This window comes from Diachasmimorpha longicaudata, chromosome 1, assembly GCF_034640455.1.
Source record: "Diachasmimorpha longicaudata isolate KC_UGA_2023 chromosome 1, iyDiaLong2, whole genome shotgun sequence".
NCBI classification, from domain to species: domain Eukaryota; kingdom Metazoa; phylum Arthropoda; class Insecta; order Hymenoptera; family Braconidae; genus Diachasmimorpha; species Diachasmimorpha longicaudata.
The window spans coordinates 2,704,349-2,728,435 of NC_087225.1; the positions used below are offsets into that span (position 1 = coordinate 2,704,349).

A 24,087-nucleotide genomic window follows, 5' to 3' on the forward strand; every position below is an offset into this window, starting at 1 on the left:
GGCGTAACGATTTTCCGGATTATCACGGTAATCTGAAGATGATAATGGGAAGATGTTTTTTTTTTTTTTTTTTTTTTTTTTTTTTTTGGGAATAATTCCGGGTGGGAGAATTATCATCTTCGAACGAGACTTTTCATATAATTTTGATCAAACTTCGCCCGCCTTCCGCGGGCTCGTTTGATCTTTCAATTATATTGCAAGTCTCGTTCTCAATGATAATTATTGTAGGGTTTTAAAGGCTGTGATAATTCGAGATAATGCACTTTTAGAGAATGACATTATTTATTTTTCAAGCCTAAAAATTTTTTACCCAAAATTGTACAAGCAAATTGGTCATTGCGGGGCTGGATGGGTCTATTATAAAACTTGGAAAACATCTCAGACCCGGTGGACCATCCAGCAGTACGCCTAATAACAGCTATGTCAACGCCTCTTTGATGAGCAGCAGACACTGCAGCGTGTTTGGTGCTATAAGCAGAGAATATTTTAGTGTCAATCCCTGCTTTGCCTAAAAGAGATTTGACCCAATGACCTAAAGTTTGTGTACATACTTCTGTGAATGGCTTTTTAGTTGTAATAAATAACTTTTTCATTTCTGGATCTCGTAATTCTTTTGTAATATCGATATAATCTAAAATAGCAGATGCCACACACAGTCCTGGTTTCTCTCGGAAGAAAGGTAGGATCAAGTCAGGCTGAAAAGATCTTGGACATGACGTTTTGAGAGGGTCTGTAATTTTGATACTTATGCTAGTATCAGAAATTGAAATATTGTCAATATTTATGACACTTAGGGTTTGAAATCTCTGCGCTGTTGTCAGAGCTAGCAATGTTATCACCTTTTCAGCGGCATCTTTCAGTTTTAGGTCCTTCAGAGGATATAATTTATTCAAATACTCCAGGACCGGTGTGACATCCCAAGTTGTAGTGTATCTTGGCGTGGTCGGTTTTTGTTTGAAGACACCTTTCATAAAACGTGAAATTAAGCCATCCTTATTATTATCAGAAATCGAAATCAGAGAAATTGCCGATCGCGCCGTGTTCAGAGTACTATAACTAGCTCCCATGCGGAGTTTAAATGTCAAAAATGCAATAATTTCTGAAGAATTTGTGTCATGAATGTCCAGATTATTTTTGTGTACATAGTCCCACCAGTGCTTGAGACTGCAATTATATTGCTTGAGAGTTGAGTTAGTGACGGAGTTGACCATAACATCTAGGGAGTCTTCCGGTACTCCTTTCTTTAAGAACGCTGACCGGACAATTTCCCTGCCACCAGGGAAAGGCGGGATGCCAATGGGTGTATCTCGTTCCTATAAGGAGATTTTAATAAGCAGTTATCAGGTGAGAAAGTTATAGGTAATTCAGTAAGAAGAGATTGGAAAAGAGGATACCATGGCTGCGTTGGCCATAATGGTACTACAAGTACACCTGTGGCTTTGTCATTTAGAATTTTTCTCAATGTGCGGAGAATCATTGAAAATGGAGGGAATGCATAAAAGAACTCACTGTTCCAGTCGACAGTGAAGGCGTCAACTGAATGGGCTTCAGGATCCGGAAAACGAGAGAAAAATTTTTTACATTTTTTATTAATTCTGGAAGCGAATAAATCTACTGAAAAACAACCGAAACGTTTTTCAATTATCTCAAAATAAGATTGAGAAATTTCCCATTCAGTTTCGACCCTTACAATGCGTGAAGCTTTATCAGCATCACTATTACTCGCTGAACTAATGTATGAGGCCTTTATCCACAGATTTCTTAATTCGCACCACTCCCAAATACTTCTAGCTAAATTACTTAAATGTGGGAATTGTACACCGCCCGCTCTGTTTATATACGAAATTGCGGTTGTATTGTCCAGTCGGAGCAAAATTTCGCACTTAGATAAATCGAACGCAAAACATTTTAATGCGTAAAAGGCGGCGAGCAATTCCAGGTAATTTATATGCTTATTCTTTTCTTCCTCATCCCAAAAACCGTGAGCAGATACATTATTGCAATAACACCCCCAACCTGACAATGAAGCATCTGAGAAAATTTCTATGCTGAAATTATTTTTTCTAATTGGATTGCGGCCAATGTGGGCGTTCTGTTTCCACCAATTAAGATCGTTAAGCATACAATCCCTTATGTATAAACTTGCGTCATAATCCCCACCATTAAATTTTAGGGCTAGAAATTTCTGTCGCTCTAGGATCTTGCAGTGGATGAAACCATAACCTACAGCGGGGCAAGCTGCGGTTATCACTCCTAAAAATTTGGCAAAATCACGAATTTTGTAACTTTTTCCTACGTGGAAAGAAGAAGCTAAAAGAGATATTTGTTTCATCTTTTTGTCAGTTAAATTTAGTGAATAATCTACTGAGTCAATCACGAAACCTAAGTATTTGCATTTTTGTTTTCCAATCACAGAACTTTTTTCCCAATTTATCAAGAAACCTAAATCTTCCAGAAATTTCGATGCTTTAGATATTTGCAGTTCGCATGTGTCTTTTGCACTGTTCATAAATAAAAAATCATCTAGATACAGTACTAATAAAAAACCTTTCGATCTCAATACATTGACTACAGGTTTCATTATTTTGGTGAAAATGTAGGGACTAGTGCAAAGTCCGAATGGGAGGCACGTGAACTCAAAATGTGTTCCTTCAAATTCAAACCTGAGAAATTTTCTGTGGTGTTTATACATGGGTACTACAAAGTAGGCATCTTGAAGATCCACCGTTCCCATAAAATCGTTGGGTGATAAGAGATTCATAGCGGCCCTGATATCTTCAAGTTTAAAATGCGGAGCAACAATGAATTTGTTCAAGTTTTTTAAATTGAAAATAAAACGATACGATCCGTCAGGTTTTGGGACAAGAAAGTAAGAAGAGATGAATTGATCCTCACACGGAGTACATTCTTCAATGGCCCCTTTTGATAATAATTTATCAATTTCTATTCGCAACTGTTCCATTTCTTCATTAGAAAAGACATGTGCCTTTGGAGGATTCAACTGATAGGGTTTATGAGTAAATGGAATTCGATATCCTTCCAGATAACTCAAAATATATTTATCCGAGGTGATTTTTCGCCAGTTGTCTATAAAGAAACTCAGGCGTCCAGCTGGTTTCCGTACCTGCGTTACTTCTTTGATGAAGATTGGGTTGTCGTCCGAGAGCTCATCTTGGCTGAGCTGGAGGATGCACCTTGATTCGACCTCTTCTTGAATAGGAACTTCCGAGATTTCTGATGGTACCCCGTCTGACGAGAGTTCGTAGACGGGTACCTCGAGTTTCCCTGGACCTGTGATCTCATGATAGTTTTAGGCTGGGGTTTCTCCTTAATCTGTTCGCAAGCTTTGGCGATTTCTTTGACATCCTTCACTTTATCTTTTAAATCATTCCCATAGAGCCATTCGTCAGAAATCATCGCCTCAACCGCCGGTTTTATTGATTTATTGAGTTGAGGGGTGATGAATGATTTCCGAGCTACAGACTGCTGAAAGAATACGTCTGTTAATAGCTGTCCCGCCTGGCTCAAGTAATCGGTAAAGATGTCTTCATCTAGTCCATCATCTGGGGGGTCGATGAGCATGGAAATTGCGCCGCCTAGTGCAATCAACGCTGAACCGATACAATTTTGTGTCTCTGAAAAATGTTGGTCACGCTTTTTTGCCACATCAGAGAGAAGAGGGAGTATCTCCAAATTCACCTTGGGAGCCTCTGTGAACAGATCCCCTTTTCGGTTGTATGACTCTAGAATTTCAGTCTTGTTTTTCTCCGGGAGTCCCTGCTTCACCCATTTGGACCAGGTATTTTTCAATTCGGCGTGAAATTTGACTTTTTTAAATTTTGACTCATTCAAGTCTACTCCCAAAACTTTAAGGATGTTATCCTTGTCCGTTGCGTCTAGGGAAAAATCTGTCGCTGGACCCTTGAGGTCATCTCTCATGTTCGTTTCAGAGTTGGTGTTCGCAGCTTCCGGGATATTCTCTTTATCCTCTTTGTTGTCTGTAATTTTTAGACAAAAAACGACATGGAGAGGCGAGCAGAGAAGAAGAAGGACTATGGGAAGGTATTGGAGCACTTGTTGTGCATGTCAGTCTCGTATGGACACTGACTCCCAAATTTCGTATGGAATAAATGGGCAATACCTTTTACTCAGGAAAAAACTCGTATTTTTTAAAAATACTATGGAAAGGTATTAGAGCACTTGTTGTGCATGTCAGTCTCGTATGGACACTGACTCCCAAATTTCGTATGGAATAAATGGGCAATACCTTTTCCTAAGGAAAAAACTCGTATGGAATTTACTTACCAGCAATCTTAGTATTTGAAACCTCAATATTAGGTAGCTGGGCCCCATTATTTGGTGGCAAAGCTTGAGGTTGGTTGTTTTGGGCTCGGACCAAGCCCTCAACCGCCTTTGTGAGGTTATCCAATTGTAGCTGCATTTGGTCGACTTTGCGTCTTTTATGTCGACGATCTGATGACCGTGACCTGGACCTCGACCTTTTCTTTTTATGCTCTGGCATATTCCAGTAGAATAAAACGTTGTTTTTTATGTTTAGTTTAATAAAACGATGTGAAGAGTTAACGATGAACGTGTCGATACTTCGGCACAACAAAACAATATGAAGGTGGTGGAGGATGAAATATAGGGATAAAATGGCGGATGGCGCCAAAATATAAAATTTTTAGCGTTGAACGTTGTGATATTAAGCATGACAAGCATGACTACAATAATTATCATTGAGAACGAGACTTGCAATATAATCGACTTTTTCTCGAAGACAAATCGTTCACACGCAAACTCCACGCATTGCACTCGTCTAGTTCGACGAGACGAAGCTATTGCACGCGGTTTCATCGGCCTGGGGCAATGTGTACTCAAGTTATACGCCATCATATCGGACACGAATATCAATTTCTATGATTGAGTTTTTCTTGAGCTGTGGTCGCGAAGAAAACGATGTTGCATCAGTTTCCTTGGTTATTCGACGTGCTGAAACCGAATACGATGCCAGATTTTGTCTAGGTGCAGCAAAAAGAAAATGATTCCCACGATGTCGTAAAAACGCATATGTATAATCGACTTTTTCTCGAAGACAAGTTGTTCCCACGCAAACTTCGAGCATTGAACTCGTGTAGTTCGACGAGACGAAGCCATTGAACGCGGTTTTATCGGCATACGACAATGTGTACTTACGTAATATGTCATCATATCGAACCCGAAAATAAACTTCTATGATTGAGTTTTTCGTGAGCTGTGGTTACGAAGGAAACGATGATGCATCAGTTTCCATGGTTGTTCGACGTGCTGAAACCGAATATGAGGCCAGATTTCGCCTAGGTGCAGCCAAAAAAAAGTCATTCCCACGATGTCGTAAAAACGCATGTGGGATACTTGTCAATGGATAAAGCCGCTAGAATTTTATTTAAGTAACACTTTAATTTCTAAGAAATATTTACAGTCTTTCTGATATTAGAAGACTCACCACAAATACAAATGTTTACACTTCTACGAGAATTTATAATTATCTAAACTTGTACGTCTAATGCCTCATATGGGGACGTCGCCGAAACTTCCATGTTCTGCCGTATAACTACTCTACTCCACGATTTCCAACTGACCGCTAATCTTAAAAATTACCTTTCGCACCCCCGATTCCTCCAACTTGGCCTCTTCCCCCACCGCCGTTATGGGGCCCTGTTCGTCATTATCCGTCTCTGGGAAATTCCCCAAACGTGGCGGAGTGGGCCAGCTAATGGCCCAGGCGCCATTAGTCAGAGTGCGTGGACTCTACTTCAATGAAATCATAAAACTAGGTTCACAACTTAATCCTACATCTTAATAGAATATCTTAAATGCCGTAGACATCTGTCTGCCATATTCGATAGACTCCCATTTTTTATAATACTACCTCTAAAATTTTCCCGATACTACACGCATATGTATAATAGAGGATTTCTCGAAGACAACTCGTTCCCACGCAAAATTCGTGCATTTCACTCATGTGGTTCGACGCGACGAAGCTATTGCACGCGGTTTTATAGGCCTACGACAATGTGTACTCAAGTTATCTGCCATCATATCGAACCCGAAAATAAACTTCTATGATTGAGTTTTTCGTGAGCTGTGGTTACGAAGGAAACGATGATGCATCAGTTTCCATGGTTCTTCGACGTGCTGAAACCGAATATGATGCCAGATTTCACCTAGGTGCAGCCAAAAAAAAGTCATTCCCACGATGTCGTGAAAACGCATATGTATAATCGACTTTTTCTTGGAGACAAATCGTTTACACGCAAACTTTGCGCATTGAACTCGTGTAGTTCGACGAAACGATGCTATTGCACGCGGTTTCATCGGCCTACGATAATGTGTACTCAAGTTATATGCCATCATATCGGACACGAATATTAACTTCTATGATTGAGTTTTTCGTGAGCTGTGGTCGCGAAAAAAACGATGTTGCATCAGTTTCCTTGGTTATTCGACGTCCTGAAACCGAATATGATGCCAGATTTCGCCTAGGTGCAGCCGAAAAAAAGTGATTCCCACGATGTCGTAAAAACGCATATGTATAATCGACTTTTTCTCGAAGACAAATCGTTCACACGCAAACTTCGCGCATTGCACTCGTGTAGTTCGACGAAACGAAGCTATTGCACGCGGTTTTATCGGCCTACGACAATGTGTACTCAAGTTATATGCCATCCTATCGGACACGAATATTAACTTCTATGATTGAGTTTTTCGTGAGCTGTGGTTGCGAAGGAAACGATGATGCATCAGTTTCCATGGTTCTTCGACGTGCTGAAACCGAATATGACGCCAGATTTCGTCCAGGTGCAGCCAAAAAAAATGATTCCCACGATGTCGTAAAAACACATATGTATAATGGACTTTTTCTCGAAGACAAGTTGTTCCCACGCAAACTTCGACCGTTGAACTCGTGTAGTTGGACGAGACGAAGCCATTGAACGCGGTTTTATCGGCATACGACAATGTGTACTCACGTAATCTGCCATCATATCGAACCCGAAAATAAACTTCTATGATTGAGTTTTTCGTGAGCTGTGGTTACGAAGGAAACGATGATGCATCAGTTTCCATGGTTCTTCGACGTGCTGAAACCGAATATGATGCCAGATTTCACCTAGGTGCAGCCAAAAAAAAGTCATTCCCACGATGTCGTGAAAACGCATATGTATAATTGAAAGATCAAACGAGCCCGCCGAAGGCGGGCGAAGTTTGATCAAAATTATATGAAAAGTCTCGTTCGAAGATGATAATTATTGTAGTCATGCTTGTCATGCTTAATATCACAACGTTCAACGCTAAAAATTTTATATTTTGGCGCCATCCGCCATTTTATCCCTATATTTCATCCTCCACCACCTTCATATTGTTTTGGCGTAACGATTTTCCGGATTATCACGGTAATCTGAAGATGATAATGGGAAGATGTTTTTTTTTTTTTTTTTTTTTTTTTTTTTTTTGGGAATAATTCCGGGTGGGAGAATTATCATCTTCGAACGAGACTTTTCATATAATTTTGATCAAACTTCGCCCGCCTTCCGCGGGCTCGTTTGATCTTTCAATTATATTGCAAGTCTCGTTCTCAATGATAATTATTGTAGGGTTTTAAAGGCTGTGATAATTCGAGATAATGCACTTTTAGAGAATGACATTATTTATTTTTCAAGCCTAAAAATTTTTTACCCAAAATTGTACAAGCAAATTGGTCATTGCGGGGCTGGATGGGTCTATTATAAAACTTGGAAAACATCTCAGACCCGGTGGACCATCCAGCAGTACGCCTAATAACAGCTATGTCAACGCCTCTTTGATGAGCAGCAGACACTGCAGCGTGTTTGGTGCTATAAGCAGAGAATATTTTAGTGTCAATCCCTGCTTTGCCTAAAAGAGATTTGACCCAATGACCTAAAGTTTGTGTACATACTTCTGTGAATGGCTTTTTAGTTGTAATAAATAACTTTTTCATTTCTGGATCTCGTAATTCTTTTGTAATATCGATATAATCTAAAATAGCAGATGCCACACACAGTCCTGGTTTCTCTCGGAAGAAAGGTAGGATCAAGTCAGGCTGAAAAGATCTTGGACATGACGTTTTGAGAGGGTCTGTAATTTTGATACTTATGCTAGTATCAGAAATTGAAATATTGTCAATATTTATGACACTTAGGGTTTGAAATCTCTGCGCTGTTGTCAGAGCTAGCAATGTTATCACCTTTTCAGCGGCATCTTTCAGTTTTAGGTCCTTCAGAGGATATAATTTATTCAAATACTCCAGGACCGGTGTGACATCCCAAGTTGTAGTGTATCTTGGCGTGGTCGGTTTTTGTTTGAAGACACCTTTCATAAAACGTGAAATTAAGCCATCCTTATTATTATCAGAAATCGAAATCAGAGAAATTGCCGATCGCGCCGTGTTCAGAGTACTATAACTAGCTCCCATGCGGAGTTTAAATGTCAAAAATGCAATAATTTCTGAAGAATTTGTGTCATGAATGTCCAGATTATTTTTGTGTACATAGTCCCACCAGTGCTTGAGACTGCAATTATATTGCTTGAGAGTTGAGTTAGTGACGGAGTTGACCATAACATCTAGGGAGTCTTCCGGTACTCCTTTCTTTAAGAACGCTGACCGGACAATTTCCCTGCCACCAGGGAAAGGCGGGATGCCAATGGGTGTATCTCGTTCCTATAAGGAGATTTTAATAAGCAGTTATCAGGTGAGAAAGTTATAGGTAATTCAGTAAGAAGAGATTGGAAAAGAGGATACCATGGCTGCGTTGGCCATAATGGTACTACAAGTACACCTGTGGCTTTGTCATTTAGAATTTTTCTCAATGTGCGGAGAATCATTGAAAATGGAGGGAATGCATAAAAGAACTCACTGTTCCAGTCGACAGTGAAGGCGTCAACTGAATGGGCTTCAGGATCCGGAAAACGAGAGAAAAATTTTTTACATTTTTTATTAATTCTGGAAGCGAATAAATCTACTGAAAAACAACCGAAACGTTTTTCAATTATCTCAAAATAAGATTGAGAAATTTCCCATTCAGTTTCGACCCTTACAATGCGTGAAGCTTTATCAGCATCACTATTACTCGCTGAACTAATGTATGAGGCCTTTATCCACAGATTTCTTAATTCGCACCACTCCCAAATACTTCTAGCTAAATTACTTAAATGTGGGAATTGTACACCGCCCGCTCTGTTTATATACGAAATTGCGGTTGTATTGTCCAGTCGGAGCAAAATTTCGCACTTAGATAAATCGAACGCAAAACATTTTAATGCGTAAAAGGCGGCGAGCAATTCCAGGTAATTTATATGCTTATTCTTTTCTTCCTCATCCCAAAAACCGTGAGCAGATACATTATTGCAATAACACCCCCAACCTGACAATGAAGCATCTGAGAAAATTTCTATGCTGAAATTATTTTTTCTAATTGGATTGCGGCCAATGTGGGCGTTCTGTTTCCACCAATTAAGATCGTTAAGCATACAATCCCTTATGTATAAACTTGCGTCATAATCCCCACCATTAAATTTTAGGGCTAGAAATTTCTGTCGCTCTAGGATCTTGCAGTGGATGAAACCATAACCTACAGCGGGGCAAGCTGCGGTTATCACTCCTAAAAATTTGGCAAAATCACGAATTTTGTAACTTTTTCCTACGTGGAAAGAAGAAGCTAAAAGAGATATTTGTTTCATCTTTTTGTCAGTTAAATTTAGTGAATAATCTACTGAGTCAATCACGAAACCTAAGTATTTGCATTTTTGTTTTCCAATCACAGAACTTTTTTCCCAATTTATCAAGAAACCTAAATCTTCCAGAAATTTCGATGCTTTAGATATTTGCAGTTCGCATGTGTCTTTTGCACTGTTCATAAATAAAAAATCATCTAGATACAGTACTAATAAAAAACCTTTCGATCTCAATACATTGACTACAGGTTTCATTATTTTGGTGAAAATGTAGGGACTAGTGCAAAGTCCGAATGGGAGGCACGTGAACTCAAAATGTGTTCCTTCAAATTCAAACCTGAGAAATTTTCTGTGGTGTTTATACATGGGTACTACAAAGTAGGCATCTTGAAGATCCACCGTTCCCATAAAATCGTTGGGTGATAAGAGATTCATAGCGGCCCTGATATCTTCAAGTTTAAAATGCGGAGCAACAATGAATTTGTTCAAGTTTTTTAAATTGAAAATAAAACGATACGATCCGTCAGGTTTTGGGACAAGAAAGTAAGAAGAGATGAATTGATCCTCACACGGAGTACATTCTTCAATGGCCCCTTTTGATAATAATTTATCAATTTCTATTCGCAACTGTTCCATTTCTTCATTAGAAAAGACATGTGCCTTTGGAGGATTCAACTGATAGGGTTTATGAGTAAATGGAATTCGATATCCTTCCAGATAACTCAAAATATATTTATCCGAGGTGATTTTTCGCCAGTTGTCTATAAAGAAACTCAGGCGTCCAGCTGGTTTCCGTACCTGCGTTACTTCTTTGATGAAGATTGGGTTGTCGTCCGAGAGCTCATCTTGGCTGAGCTGGAGGATGCACCTTGATTCGACCTCTTCTTGAATAGGAACTTCCGAGATTTCTGATGGTACCCCGTCTGACGAGAGTTCGTAGACGGGTACCTCGAGTTTCCCTGGACCTGTGATCTCATGATAGTTTTAGGCTGGGGTTTCTCCTTAATCTGTTCGCAAGCTTTGGCGATTTCTTTGACATCCTTCACTTTATCTTTTAAATCATTCCCATAGAGCCATTCGTCAGAAATCATCGCCTCAACCGCCGGTTTTATTGATTTATTGAGTTGAGGGGTGATGAATGATTTCCGAGCTACAGACTGCTGAAAGAATACGTCTGTTAATAGCTGTCCCGCCTGGCTCAAGTAATCGGTAAAGATGTCTTCATCTAGTCCATCATCTGGGGGGTCGATGAGCATGGAAATTGCGCCGCCTAGTGCAATCAACGCTGAACCGATACAATTTTGTGTCTCTGAAAAATGTTGGTCACGCTTTTTTGCCACATCAGAGAGAAGAGGGAGTATCTCCAAATTCACCTTGGGAGCCTCTGTGAACAGATCCCCTTTTCGGTTGTATGACTCTAGAATTTCAGTCTTGTTTTTCTCCGGGAGTCCCTGCTTCACCCATTTGGACCAGGTATTTTTCAATTCGGCGTGAAATTTGACTTTTTTAAATTTTGACTCATTCAAGTCTACTCCCAAAACTTTAAGGATGTTATCCTTGTCCGTTGCGTCTAGGGAAAAATCTGTCGCTGGACCCTTGAGGTCATCTCTCATGTTCGTTTCAGAGTTGGTGTTCGCAGCTTCCGGGATATTCTCTTTATCCTCTTTGTTGTCTGTAATTTTTAGACAAAAAACGACATGGAGAGGCGAGCAGAGAAGAAGAAGGACTATGGGAAGGTATTGGAGCACTTGTTGTGCATGTCAGTCTCGTATGGACACTGACTCCCAAATTTCGTATGGAATAAATGGGCAATACCTTTTACTCAGGAAAAAACTCGTATTTTTTAAAAATACTATGGAAAGGTATTAGAGCACTTGTTGTGCATGTCAGTCTCGTATGGACACTGACTCCCAAATTTCGTATGGAATAAATGGGCAATACCTTTTCCTAAGGAAAAAACTCGTATGGAATTTACTTACCAGCAATCTTAGTATTTGAAACCTCAATATTAGGTAGCTGGGCCCCATTATTTGGTGGCAAAGCTTGAGGTTGGTTGTTTTGGGCTCGGACCAAGCCCTCAACCGCCTTTGTGAGGTTATCCAATTGTAGCTGCATTTGGTCGACTTTGCGTCTTTTATGTCGACGATCTGATGACCGTGACCTGGACCTCGACCTTTTCTTTTTATGCTCTGGCATATTCCAGTAGAATAAAACGTTGTTTTTTATGTTTAGTTTAATAAAACGATGTGAAGAGTTAACGATGAACGTGTCGATACTTCGGCACAACAAAACAATATGAAGGTGGTGGAGGATGAAATATAGGGATAAAATGGCGGATGGCGCCAAAATATAAAATTTTTAGCGTTGAACGTTGTGATATTAAGCATGACAAGCATGACTACAATAATTATCATTGAGAACGAGACTTGCAATATAATCGACTTTTTCTCGAAGACAAATCGTTCACACGCAAACTCCACGCATTGCACTCGTCTAGTTCGACGAGACGAAGCTATTGCACGCGGTTTCATCGGCCTGGGGCAATGTGTACTCAAGTTATACGCCATCATATCGGACACGAATATCAATTTCTATGATTGAGTTTTTCTTGAGCTGTGGTCGCGAAGAAAACGATGTTGCATCAGTTTCCTTGGTTATTCGACGTGCTGAAACCGAATACGATGCCAGATTTTGTCTAGGTGCAGCAAAAAGAAAATGATTCCCACGATGTCGTAAAAACGCATATGTATAATCGACTTTTTCTCGAAGACAAGTTGTTCCCACGCAAACTTCGAGCATTGAACTCGTGTAGTTCGACGAGACGAAGCCATTGAACGCGGTTTTATCGGCATACGACAATGTGTACTTACGTAATATGTCATCATATCGAACCCGAAAATAAACTTCTATGATTGAGTTTTTCGTGAGCTGTGGTTACGAAGGAAACGATGATGCATCAGTTTCCATGGTTGTTCGACGTGCTGAAACCGAATATGAGGCCAGATTTCGCCTAGGTGCAGCCAAAAAAAAGTCATTCCCACGATGTCGTAAAAACGCATGTGGGATACTTGTCAATGGATAAAGCCGCTAGAATTTTATTTAAGTAACACTTTAATTTCTAAGAAATATTTACAGTCTTTCTGATATTAGAAGACTCACCACAAATACAAATGTTTACACTTCTACGAGAATTTATAATTATCTAAACTTGTACGTCTAATGCCTCATATGGGGACGTCGCCGAAACTTCCATGTTCTGCCGTATAACTACTCTACTCCACGATTTCCAACTGACCGCTAATCTTAAAAATTACCTTTCGCACCCCCGATTCCTCCAACTTGGCCTCTTCCCCCACCGCCGTTATGGGGCCCTGTTCGTCATTATCCGTCTCTGGGAAATTCCCCAAACGTGGCGGAGTGGGCCAGCTAATGGCCCAGGCGCCATTAGTCAGAGTGCGTGGACTCTACTTCAATGAAATCATAAAACTAGGTTCACAACTTAATCCTACATCTTAATAGAATATCTTAAATGCCGTAGACATCTGTCTGCCATATTCGATAGACTCCCATTTTTTATAATACTACCTCTAAAATTTTCCCGATACTACACGCATATGTATAATAGAGGATTTCTCGAAGACAACTCGTTCCCACGCAAAATTCGTGCATTTCACTCATGTGGTTCGACGCGACGAAGCTATTGCACGCGGTTTTATAGGCCTACGACAATGTGTACTCAAGTTATCTGCCATCATATCCGACACGAATATCAATCTCTATGATTGAGTTTTTCGTGAGCTGTGGTGGCGAAGAAAACGATGTCGCATCAGTTTCCTTGGTTATTCGGCGTGCTGAAACCGAATATGATGCCAGATTTTGTCTAGGTGCAGCCAAAAAAAAGTGATTCCCACGATGTCGTGAAAACGCATATGTATAATCGACTTTTTCTTGGAGACAAATCGTTTACACGCAAACTTTGCGCATTGAACTCGTGTAGTTCGACGAAACGATGCTATTGCACGCGGTTTCATCGGCCTACGATAATGTGTACTCAAGTTATATGCCATCATATCGGACACGAATATTAACTTCTATGATTGAGTTTTTCGTGAGCTGTGGTCGCGAAAAAAACGATGTTGCATCAGTTTCCTTGGTTATTCGACGTCCTGAAACCGAATATGATGCCAGATTTCGCCTAGGTGCAGCCGAAAAAAGTGATTCCCACGATGTCGTAAAAACGCATATGTATAATCGACTTTTTCTCGAAGACAAATCGTTCACACGCAAACTTCGCGCATTGCACTCGTGTAGTTCGACGAAACGAAGCTATTGCACGCGGTTTTATCGGCCTACGACAATGTGTACTCAAGTTATACGCCATCATATCGGACACGAATATCAATTTCTATGATTGAGTTTTTCTTGAGCTGTGGTCGCGAAGAAAACGATGTTGCATCAGTTTCCTTGGTTATTCGACGTGCTGAAACCGAATACGATGCCAGATTTTGTCTAGGTGCAGCAAAAAGAAAATGATTCCCACGATGTCGTAAAAACGCATATGTATAATCGACTTTTTCTCGAAGACAAGTTGTTCCCACGCAAACTTCGAGCATTGAACTCGTGTAGTTCGACGAGACGAAGCCATTGAACGCGGTTTTATCGGCATACGACAATGTGTACTCACGTAATATGTCATCATATCGAACCCGAAAATAAACTTCTATGATTGAGTTTTTCGTGAGCTGTGGTTACGAAGGAAACGATGATGCATCAGTTTCCATGGTTGTTCGACGTGCTGAAACCGAATATGAGGCCAGATTTCGCCTAGGTGCAGCCAAAAAAAAGTCATTCCCACGATGTCGTAAAAACGCATGTGGGATACTTGTCAATGGATAAAGCCGCTAGAATTTTATTTAAGTAACACTTTAATTTCTAAGAAATATTTAGTCTTTCTGATATTAGAAGACTCACCACAAATACAAATGTTTACACTTCTACGAGAATTTATAATTATCTAAACTTGTACGTCTAATGCCTCATATGGGGACGTCGCCGAAACTTCCATGTTCTGCCGTATAACTACTCTACTCCACGATTTCCAACTGACCGCTAATCTTAAAAATTACCTTTGGCACCCCCGATTCCTCCAACTTGGCCTCTTCCCCCACCGCCGTTATGGGGCCCTGTTCGTCATTATCCGTCTCTGGGAAATTCCCCAAACGTGGCGGAGTGGGCCAGCTAATGGCCCAGGCGCCATTAGTCAGAGTGCGTGGACTCTACTTCAATGAAATCATAAAACTAGGTTCACAACTTAATCCTACATCTTAATAGAATATCTTAAATGCCGTAGACATCTGTCTGCCATATTCGATAGACTCCCATTTTTTATAATACTACCTCTAAAATTTTCCCGATACTACACGCATATGTATAATAGAGGATTTCTCGAAGACAACTCGTTCCCACGCAAAATTCGTGCATTTCACTCATGTGGTTCGACGCGACGAAGCTATTGCACGCGGTTTTATAGGCCTACGACAATGTGTACTCAAGTTATCTGCCATCATATCCGACACGAATATCAATCTCTATGATTGAGTTTTTCGTGAGCTGTGGTGGCGAAGAAAACGATGTCGCATCAGTTTCCTTGGTTATTCGGCATTCTGAAACCGAATATGATGCCAGATTTTGTCTAGGTGCAGCCAAAAAAAAGTGATTCCCACGATGTCGTGAAAACGCATATGTATAATCGACTTTTTCTTGGAGACAAATCGTTTACACGCAAACTTTGCGCATTGAACTCGTGTAGTTCGACGAAACGATGCTATTGCACGCGGTTTCATCGGCCTACGATAATGTGTACTCAAGTTATATGCCATCATATCGGACACGAATATTAACTTCTATGATTGAGTTTTTCGTGAGCTGTGGTCGCGAAAAAAACGATGTTGCATCAGTTTCCTTGGTTCTTCGACGTGCTGAAACCGAATATGATGCCAGATTTCACCTAGGTGCAGCCAAAAAAAAGTCATTCCCACGATGTCGTGAAAACGCATATGTATAATCGACTTTTTCTCGAAGACAAATCGTTCACACGCAAACTCCACGCATTGCACTCGTGTAGTTCGACGAGACGAAGCTATTGCAGGCGGTTTCATCGGCCTGGGGCAATGTGTACTCAAGTTATACGCCATCATATCGGACACGAATATCAATTTCTATGATTGAGTTTTTCTTGAGCTGTGGTCGCGAAGAAAACGATGTTGCATCAGTTTCCTTGGTTATTCGACGTGCTGAAACCGAATACGATGCCAGATTTTGTCTAGGTGCAGCAAAAAGAAAATGATTCCCACGATGTCGTAAAAACGCATATGTATAATCGACTTTTTCTCGAAGACAAGTTGTTCCCACGCAAACTTCGAGCATTGAACTCGTGTAGTTCGACGAGACGAAGCCATTGAACGCGGTTTTATCGGCATACGACAATGTGTACTCACGTAATATGTCATCATATCGAACCCGAAAATAAACTTCTATGATTGAGTTTTTCGTGAGCTGTGGTTACGAAGGAAACGATGATGCATCAGTTTCCATGGTTGTTCGACGTGCTGAAACCGAATATGAGGCCAGATTTCGCCTAGGTGCAGCCAAAAAAAAGTCATTCCCACGATGTCGTAAAAACGCATGTGGGATACTTGTCAATGGATAAAGCCGCTAGAATTTTATTTAAGTAACACTTTAATTTCTAAGAAATATTTACAGTCTTTCTGATATTACAGGACTCACCACAAATACAAATGTTTACACTTCTACGAGAATTTATAATTATCTAAACTTGTACGTCTAATGCCTCATATGGGGACGTCGCCGAAACTTCCATGTTCTGCCGTATAACTACTCTACTCCACGATTTCCAACTGACCGCTAATCTTAAAAATTACCTTTCGCACCCCCGATTCCTCCAACTTGGCCTCTTCCCCCACCGCCGTTATGGGGCCCTGTTCGTCATTATCCGTCTCTGTGAAATTCCCCAAACGTGGCGGAGTGGGCCAGCTAATGGCCCAGGCGCCATTAGTCAGAGTGCGTGGACTCTACTTCAATGAAATCATAAAACTAGGTTCACAACTTAATCCTACATCTTAATAGAATATCTTAAATGCCGTAGACATCTGTCTGCCATATTCGATAGACTCCCATTTTTTATAATACTACCTCTAAAATTTTCCCGATACTACACGCATATGTATAATAGAGGATTTCTCGAAGACAACTCGTTCCCACGCAAAATTCGTGCATTTCACTCATGTGGTTCGACGCGACGAAGCTATTGCACGCGGTTTTATAGGCCTACGACAATGTGTACTCAAGTTATCTGCCATCATATCCGACACGAATATCAATCTCTATGATTGAGTTTTTCGTGAGCTGTGGTGGCGAAGAAAACGATGTCGCATCAGTTTCCTTGGTTATTCGGCGTGCTGAAACCGAATATGATGCCAGATTTTGTCTAGGTGCAGCCAAAAAAAAGTGATTCCCACGATGTCGTGAAAACGCATATGTATAATCGACTTTTTCTCGAAGACAAGTTGTTCCCACGCAAACTTCGAGCATTGAACTCGTGTAGTTCGACGAGACGAAGCCATTGAACGCGGTTTTATCGGCATACGACAATGTGTACTCACGTAATATGCCATCATATCGAACCCGAAAATAAACATCTATGATTGAGTTTTTCGTGTGCTGTGGTTACGAAGGAAACGATGATGCATCAGTTTCCATGGTTGTTCGACGTGCTGAAACCGAATATGATGCCAGATTTCGCCTAGGTGCAGCCAAAAAAAAGTCATTCCCACGATGTCGTAAAAACGCATGTGGGATACTTGTCAATGGATAAAGCCGCTAGAATTTTATTTAAGTAACACTTTAATTTCTAAGAAATATTTACAGTCTTTCTGATATTAGAAGACTCACCACGAATACAAATGTTTATACTTCTACGAGAATTTATAATTATCTAAACTTGTACGTCTAATGCCTCATATGGGGACGTCGCCGAAACTTCCATGTTTTGCCGTATAACTACTCTACTCCACGATTTCCAACTGACCGCTAATCTTAAAAATTACCTTTCGCACCCCCGATTCCTCCAACTTGGCCTCTTCCCCCACCGCCGTTATGGGGCCCTGTTCGTCATTATCCGTCTCTGGGAAATTCCCCAAACGTGGCGGAGTGGGCCAGCTAATGGCCCAGGCGCCATTAGTCAGAGTGCGTGGACTCTACTTCAATGAAATCATAAAACTAGGTTCACAACTTAATCCTACATCTTAATAGAATATCTTAAATGCCGTAGACATCTGTCTGCCATATTCGATAGACTCCCATTTTTTATAATACTACCTCTAAAATTTTCCCGATACTACACGCATATGTATAATAGAGGATTTCTCGAAGACAACTCGTTCCCACGCAAAATTCGTGCATTTCACTCATGTGGTTCGACGCGACGAAGCTATTGCACGCGGTTTTATAGGCCTACGACAATGTGTACTCATGTTATATGCCGTCATATCGAACCCGAATATCAATCTCTATGATTGAGTTTTTCGTGAGCTGTGGTGGCGAAGAAAACGATGTCGCATCAGTTTCCTTGGTTATTCGGCGTGCTGAAACCGAATATGATGCCAGATTTTGTCTAGGTGCAGCCAAAAAAAAGTGATTCCCACGATGTCGTGAAAACGCATATGTATAATCGACTTTTTCTTGGAGACAAATCGTTTAGACGCAAACTTTGCGCATTGAACTCGTGTAGTTCGACGAAACGATGCTATTGCACGCGGTTTCATCGGCCTACGATAATGTGTACTCAAGTTATATGCCATCATATCGGACACGAATATTAACTTCTATGATTGAGTTTTTCGTGAGCTGTGGTCGCGAAAAAAACGATGTTGCATCAGTTTCCATGGTTGTTCGACGTGCTGAAACCGAATATGATGCCAGATTTCGCCTAGGTGCAGCCAAAAAAAAGTCATTCCCACGATGTCGTAAAAACGCATGTGGGATACTTGTCAATGGATAAAGCCGCTAGAATTTTATTTAAGTAACACTTTAATTTCTAAGAAATATTTACAGTCTTTCTGATATTAGAAGACTCACCACAAATACAAATGTTTACACTTCTACGAGAATTTATAATTATCTAAACTTGTACGTCTAATGCCTCATATGGGGACGTCGCCGAAACTTCCATGTTCTGCCGTATAACTACTCTACTCCACGATTTCCAACTGACCGCTAATCTTAAAAATTACCTTTCGCACCCCCGATTCCTCCAACTTGGCCTCTTCCCCCACCGCCGTTATGGGGCCCTGTTCGTCATTATCCGTCTCTGGGAAATTCCCCAAACGTGGCGGAGTGGGCCAGCTAATGGCCCAGGCGCCATTAGTCAGAGTGCGTGGACTCTACTTCAATGAAATCATAAAACTAGGTTCACAACTTAATCCTACATCTTAATAGAATATCTTAAATGCCGTAGACATCTGTCTGCCATATTCGATAGACTCCCATTTTTTATAATACTACCTCTAAAATTTTCCCGATACTACACGCATATGTATAATAGAGGATTTCTCGAAGACAACTCGTTCCCACGCAAAATTCGTGCATTTCACTCATGTGGTTCGACGCGACGAAGCTATTGCACGCGGTTTTATAGGCCTACGACAATGTGTACTCAAGTTATCTGCCATCATATCCGACACGAATATCAATCTCTATGATTGAGTTTTTCGTGAGCTGTGGTGGCGAAGAAAACGATGTCGCATCAGTTTCCTTGGTTATTCGGCGTGCTGAAACCGAATATGATGCCAGATTTTGTCTAGGTGCAGCCAAAAAAAAGTGATTCCCACGATGTCGTGAAAACGCATATGTATAATCGACTTTTTCTTGGAGACAAATCGTTTACACGCAAACTTTGCGCATTGAACTCGTGTAGTTCGACGAAACGATGCTATTGCACGCGGTTTCATCGGCCTACGATAATGTGTACTCAAGTTATATGCCATCATATCGGACACGAATATTAACTTCTATGATTGAGTTTTTCGTGAGCTGTGGTCGCGAAAAAAACGATGTTGCATCAGTTTCCTTGGTTATTCGACGTCCTGAAACCGAATATGATGCCAGATTTCGCCTAGGTGCAGCCGAAAAAAGTGATTCCCACGATGTCGTAAAAACGCATATGTATAATCGACTTTTTCTCGAAGACAAATCGTTCACACGCAAACTTCGCGCATTGCACTCGTGTAGTTCGACGAAACGAAGCTATTGCACGCGGTTTTATCGGCCTACGACAATGTGTACTCAAGTTATACGCCATCATATCGGACACGAATATCAATTTCTATGATTGAGTTTTTCTTGAGCTGTGGTCGCGAAGAAAACGATGTTGCATCAGTTTCCTTGGTTATTCGACGTGCTGAAACCGAATACGATGCCAGATTTTGTCTAGGTGCAGCAAAAAGAAAATGATTCCCACGATGTCGTAAAAACGCATATGTATAATCGACTTTTTCTCGAAGACAAGTTGTTCCCACGCAAACTTCGAGCATTGAACTCGTGTAGTTCGACGAGACGAAGCCATTGAACGCGGTTTTATCGGCATACGACAATGTGTACTCACGTAATATGTCATCATATCGAACCCGAAAATAAACTTCTATGATTGAGTTTTTCGTGAGCTGTGGTTACGAAGGAAACGATGATGCATCAGTTTCCATGGTTGTTCGACGTGCTGAAACCGAATATGAGGCCAGATTTCGCCTAGGTGCAGCCAAAAAAAAGTCATTCCCACGATGTCGTAAAAACGCATGTGGGATACTTGTCAATGGATAAAGCCGCTAGAATTTTATTTAAGTAACACTTTAATTTCTAAGAAATATTTAGTCTTTCTGATATTAGAAGACTCACCACAAATACAAATGTTTACACTTCTACGAGAATTTATAATTATCTAAACTTGTACGTCTAATGCCTCATATGGGGACGTCGCCGAAACTTCCATGTTCTGCCGTATAACTACTCTACTCCACGATTTCCAACTGACCGCTAATCTTAAAAATTACCTTTGGCACCCCCGATTCCTCCAACTTGGCCTCTTCCCCCACCGCCGTTATGGGGCCCTGTTCGTCATTATCCGTCTCTGGGAAATTCCCCAAACGTGGCGGAGTGGGCCAGCTAATGGCCCAGGCGCCATTAGTCAGAGTGCGTGGACTCTACTTCAATGAAATCATAAAACTAGGTTCACAACTTAATCCTACATCTTAATAGAATATCTTAAATGCCGTAGACATCTGTCTGCCATATTCGATAGACTCCCATTTTTTATAATACTACCTCTAAAATTTTCCCGATACTACACGCATATGTATAATAGAGGATTTCTCGAAGACAACTCGTTCCCACGCAAAATTCGTGCATTTCACTCATGTGGTTCGACGCGACGAAGCTATTGCACGCGGTTTTATAGGCCTACGACAATGTGTACTCAAGTTATCTGCCATCATATCCGACACGAATATCAATCTCTATGATTGAGTTTTTCGTGAGCTGTGGTGGCGAAGAAAACGATGTCGCATCAGTTTCCTTGGTTATTCGGCATTCTGAAACCGAATATGATGCCAGATTTTGTCTAGGTGCAGCCAAAAAAAAGTGATTCCCACGATGTCGTGAAAACGCATATGTATAATCGACTTTTTCTTGGAGACAAATCGTTTACACGCAAACTTTGCGCATTGAACTCGTGTAGTTCGACGAAACGATGCTATTGCACGCGGTTTCATCGGCCTACGATAATGTGTACTCAAGTTATATGCCATCATATCGGACACGAATATTAACTTCTATGATTGAGTTTTTCGTGAGCTGTGGTCGCGAAAAAAACGATGTTGCATCAGTTTCCTTGGTTCTTCGACGTGCTGAAACCGAATATGATGCCAGATTTCACCTAGGTGCAGCCAAAAAAAAGTCATTCCCACGATGTCGTGAAAACGCATATGTATAATCGACTTTTTCTCGAAGACAAATCGTTCACACGCAAACTCCACGCATTGCACTCGTGTAGTTCGACGAGACGAAGCTATTGCAGGCGGTTTCATCGGCCTGGGGCAATGTGTACTCAAGTTATACGCCATCATATCGGACACGAATATCAATTTCTATGATTGAGTTTTTCTTGAGCTGTGGTCGCGAAGAAAACGATGTTGCATCAGTTTCCTTGGTTATTCGACGTGCTGAAACCGAATACGATGCCAGATTTTGTCTAGGTGCAGCAAAAAGAAAATGATTCCCACGATGTCGTAAAAACGCATATGTATAATCGACTTTTTCTCGAAGACAAGTTGTTCCCACGCAAACTTCGAGCATTGAACTCGTGTAGTTCGACGAGACGAAGCCATTGAACGCGGTTTTATCGGCATACGACAATGTGTACTCACGTAATATGTCATCATATCGAACCCGAAAATAAACTTCTATGATTGAGTTTTTCGTGAGCTGTGGTTACGAAGGAAACGATGATGCATCAGTTTCCATGGTTGTTCGACGTGCTGAAACCGAATATGAGGCCAGATTTCGCCTAGGTGCAGCCAAAAAAAAGTCATTCCCACGATGTCGTAAAAACGCATGTGGGATACTTGTCAATGGATAAAGCCGCTAGAATTTTATTTAAGTAACACTTTAATTTCTAAGAAATATTTACAGTCTTTCTGATATTACAGGACTCACCACAAATACAAATGTTTACACTTCTACGAGAATTTATAATTATCTAAACTTGTACGTCTAATGCCTCATATGGGGACGTCGCCGAAACTTCCATGTTCTGCCGTATAACTACTCTACTCCACGATTTCCAACTGACCGCTAATCTTAAAAATTACCTTTCGCACCCCCGATTCCTCCAACTTGGCCTCTTCCCCCACCGCCGTTATGGGGCCCTGTTCGTCATTATCCGTCTCTGTGAAATTCCCCAAACGTGGCGGAGTGGGCCAGCTAATGGCCCAGGCGCCATTAGTCAGAGTGCGTGGACTCTACTTCAATGAAATCATAAAACTAGGTTCACAACTTAATCCTACATCTTAATAGAATATCTTAAATGCCGTAGACATCTGTCTGCCATATTCGATAGACTCCCATTTTTTATAATACTACCTCTAAAATTTTCCCGATACTACACGCATATGTATAATAGAGGATTTCTCGAAGACAACTCGTTCCCACGCAAAATTCGTGCATTTCACTCATGTGGTTCGACGCGACGAAGCTATTGCACGCGGTTTTATAGGCCTACGACAATGTGTACTCAAGTTATCTGCCATCATATCCGACACGAATATCAATCTCTATGATTGAGTTTTTCGTGAGCTGTGGTGGCGAAGAAAACGATGTCGCATCAGTTTCCTTGGTTATTCGGCGTGCTGAAACCGAATATGATGCCAGATTTTGTCTAGGTGCAGCCAAAAAAAAGTGATTCCCACGATGTCGTGAAAACGCATATGTATAATCGACTTTTTCTCGAAGACAAGTTGTTCCCACGCAAACTTCGAGCATTGAACTCGTGTAGTTCGACGAGACGAAGCCATTGAACGCGGTTTTATCGGCATACGACAATGTGTACTCACGTAATATGCCATCATATCGAACCCGAAAATAAACATCTATGATTGAGTTTTTCGTGTGCTGTGGTTACGAAGGAAACGATGATGCATCAGTTTCCATGGTTGTTCGACGTGCTGAAACCGAATATGATGCCAGATTTCGCCTAGGTGCAGCCAAAAAAAAGTCATTCCCACGATGTCGTAAAAACGCATGTGGGATACTTGTCAATGGATAAAGCCGCTAGAATTTTATTTAAGTAACACTTTAATTTCTAAGAAATATTTACAGTCTTTCTGATATTAGAAGACTCACCACGAATACAAATGTTTATACTTCTACGAGAATTTATAATTATCTAAACTTGTACGTCTAATGCCTCATATGGGGACGTCGCCGAAACTTCCATGTTTTGCCGTATAACTACTCTACTCCACGATTTCCAACTGACCGCTAATCTTAAAAATTACCTTTCGCACCCCCGATTCCTCCAACTTGGCCTCTTCCCCCACCGCCGTTATGGGGCCCTGTTCGTCATTATCCGTCTCTGGGAAATTCCCCAAACGTGGCGGAGTGGGCCAGCTAATGGCCCAGGCGCCATTAGTCAGAGTGCGTGGACTCTACTTCAATGAAATCATAAAACTAGGTTCACAACTTAATCCTACATCTTAATAGAATATCTTAAATGCCGTAGACATCTGT

At 41.0% G+C, this 24,087-nt stretch overlaps 2 protein-coding genes across 2 annotated transcripts; both read right to left on the reverse strand.

Moving 5' to 3' along the window:
- Positions 1 to 1,180: 1,180 nt before the first annotated feature.
- Positions 1,181 to 4,654, reverse strand: LOC135162522 (uncharacterized). The gene is made up of 3 exons (XM_064121116.1): positions 4,306 to 4,654; positions 3,125 to 3,998; positions 1,181 to 1,313 (listed from the first exon to the last, which is right to left on the reverse strand). Exons 1-2 carry the CDS (start codon positions 4,520 to 4,522, stop codon positions 3,130 to 3,132), a joined length of 1,086 nt encoding a protein of 361 aa, XP_063977186.1. The 5' UTR covers positions 4,523 to 4,654; the 3' UTR covers positions 1,181 to 1,313; positions 3,125 to 3,129.
- A 3,932-nt stretch (positions 4,655 to 8,586) lies between these two features.
- Positions 8,587 to 12,060, reverse strand: LOC135162545 (uncharacterized). Its single transcript, XM_064121150.1, has 3 exons — positions 11,712 to 12,060; positions 10,531 to 11,404; positions 8,587 to 8,719 (listed from the first exon to the last, which is right to left on the reverse strand). The coding sequence occupies exons 1-2, from the start codon at positions 11,926 to 11,928 to the stop codon at positions 10,536 to 10,538; spliced, it is 1,086 nt and encodes a 361-aa protein (XP_063977220.1). The 5' UTR covers positions 11,929 to 12,060; the 3' UTR covers positions 8,587 to 8,719; positions 10,531 to 10,535.
- Between the last annotated feature and the right edge of the window lie 12,027 nt (positions 12,061 to 24,087).

Excerpts from the sequence above, each read along its gene's own strand:
- LOC135162545 (XM_064121150.1), bottom strand. The coding sequence starts at position 11,928 with ATGCCAGAGCATAAAAAGAAAAGGTCGAGGTCCAGGTCACGGTCATCA. Across the intron at positions 11,405-11,711 it reads TTCAAATACTAAGATTGCTG|ACAACAAAGAGGATAAAGAG; the intron begins GTAAGTAAATTC and ends TAAAAATTACAG.
- LOC135162522 (XM_064121116.1), bottom strand. The coding sequence starts at position 4,522 with ATGCCAGAGCATAAAAAGAAAAGGTCGAGGTCCAGGTCACGGTCATCA. Across the intron at positions 3,999-4,305 it reads TTCAAATACTAAGATTGCTG|ACAACAAAGAGGATAAAGAG; the intron begins GTAAGTAAATTC and ends TAAAAATTACAG.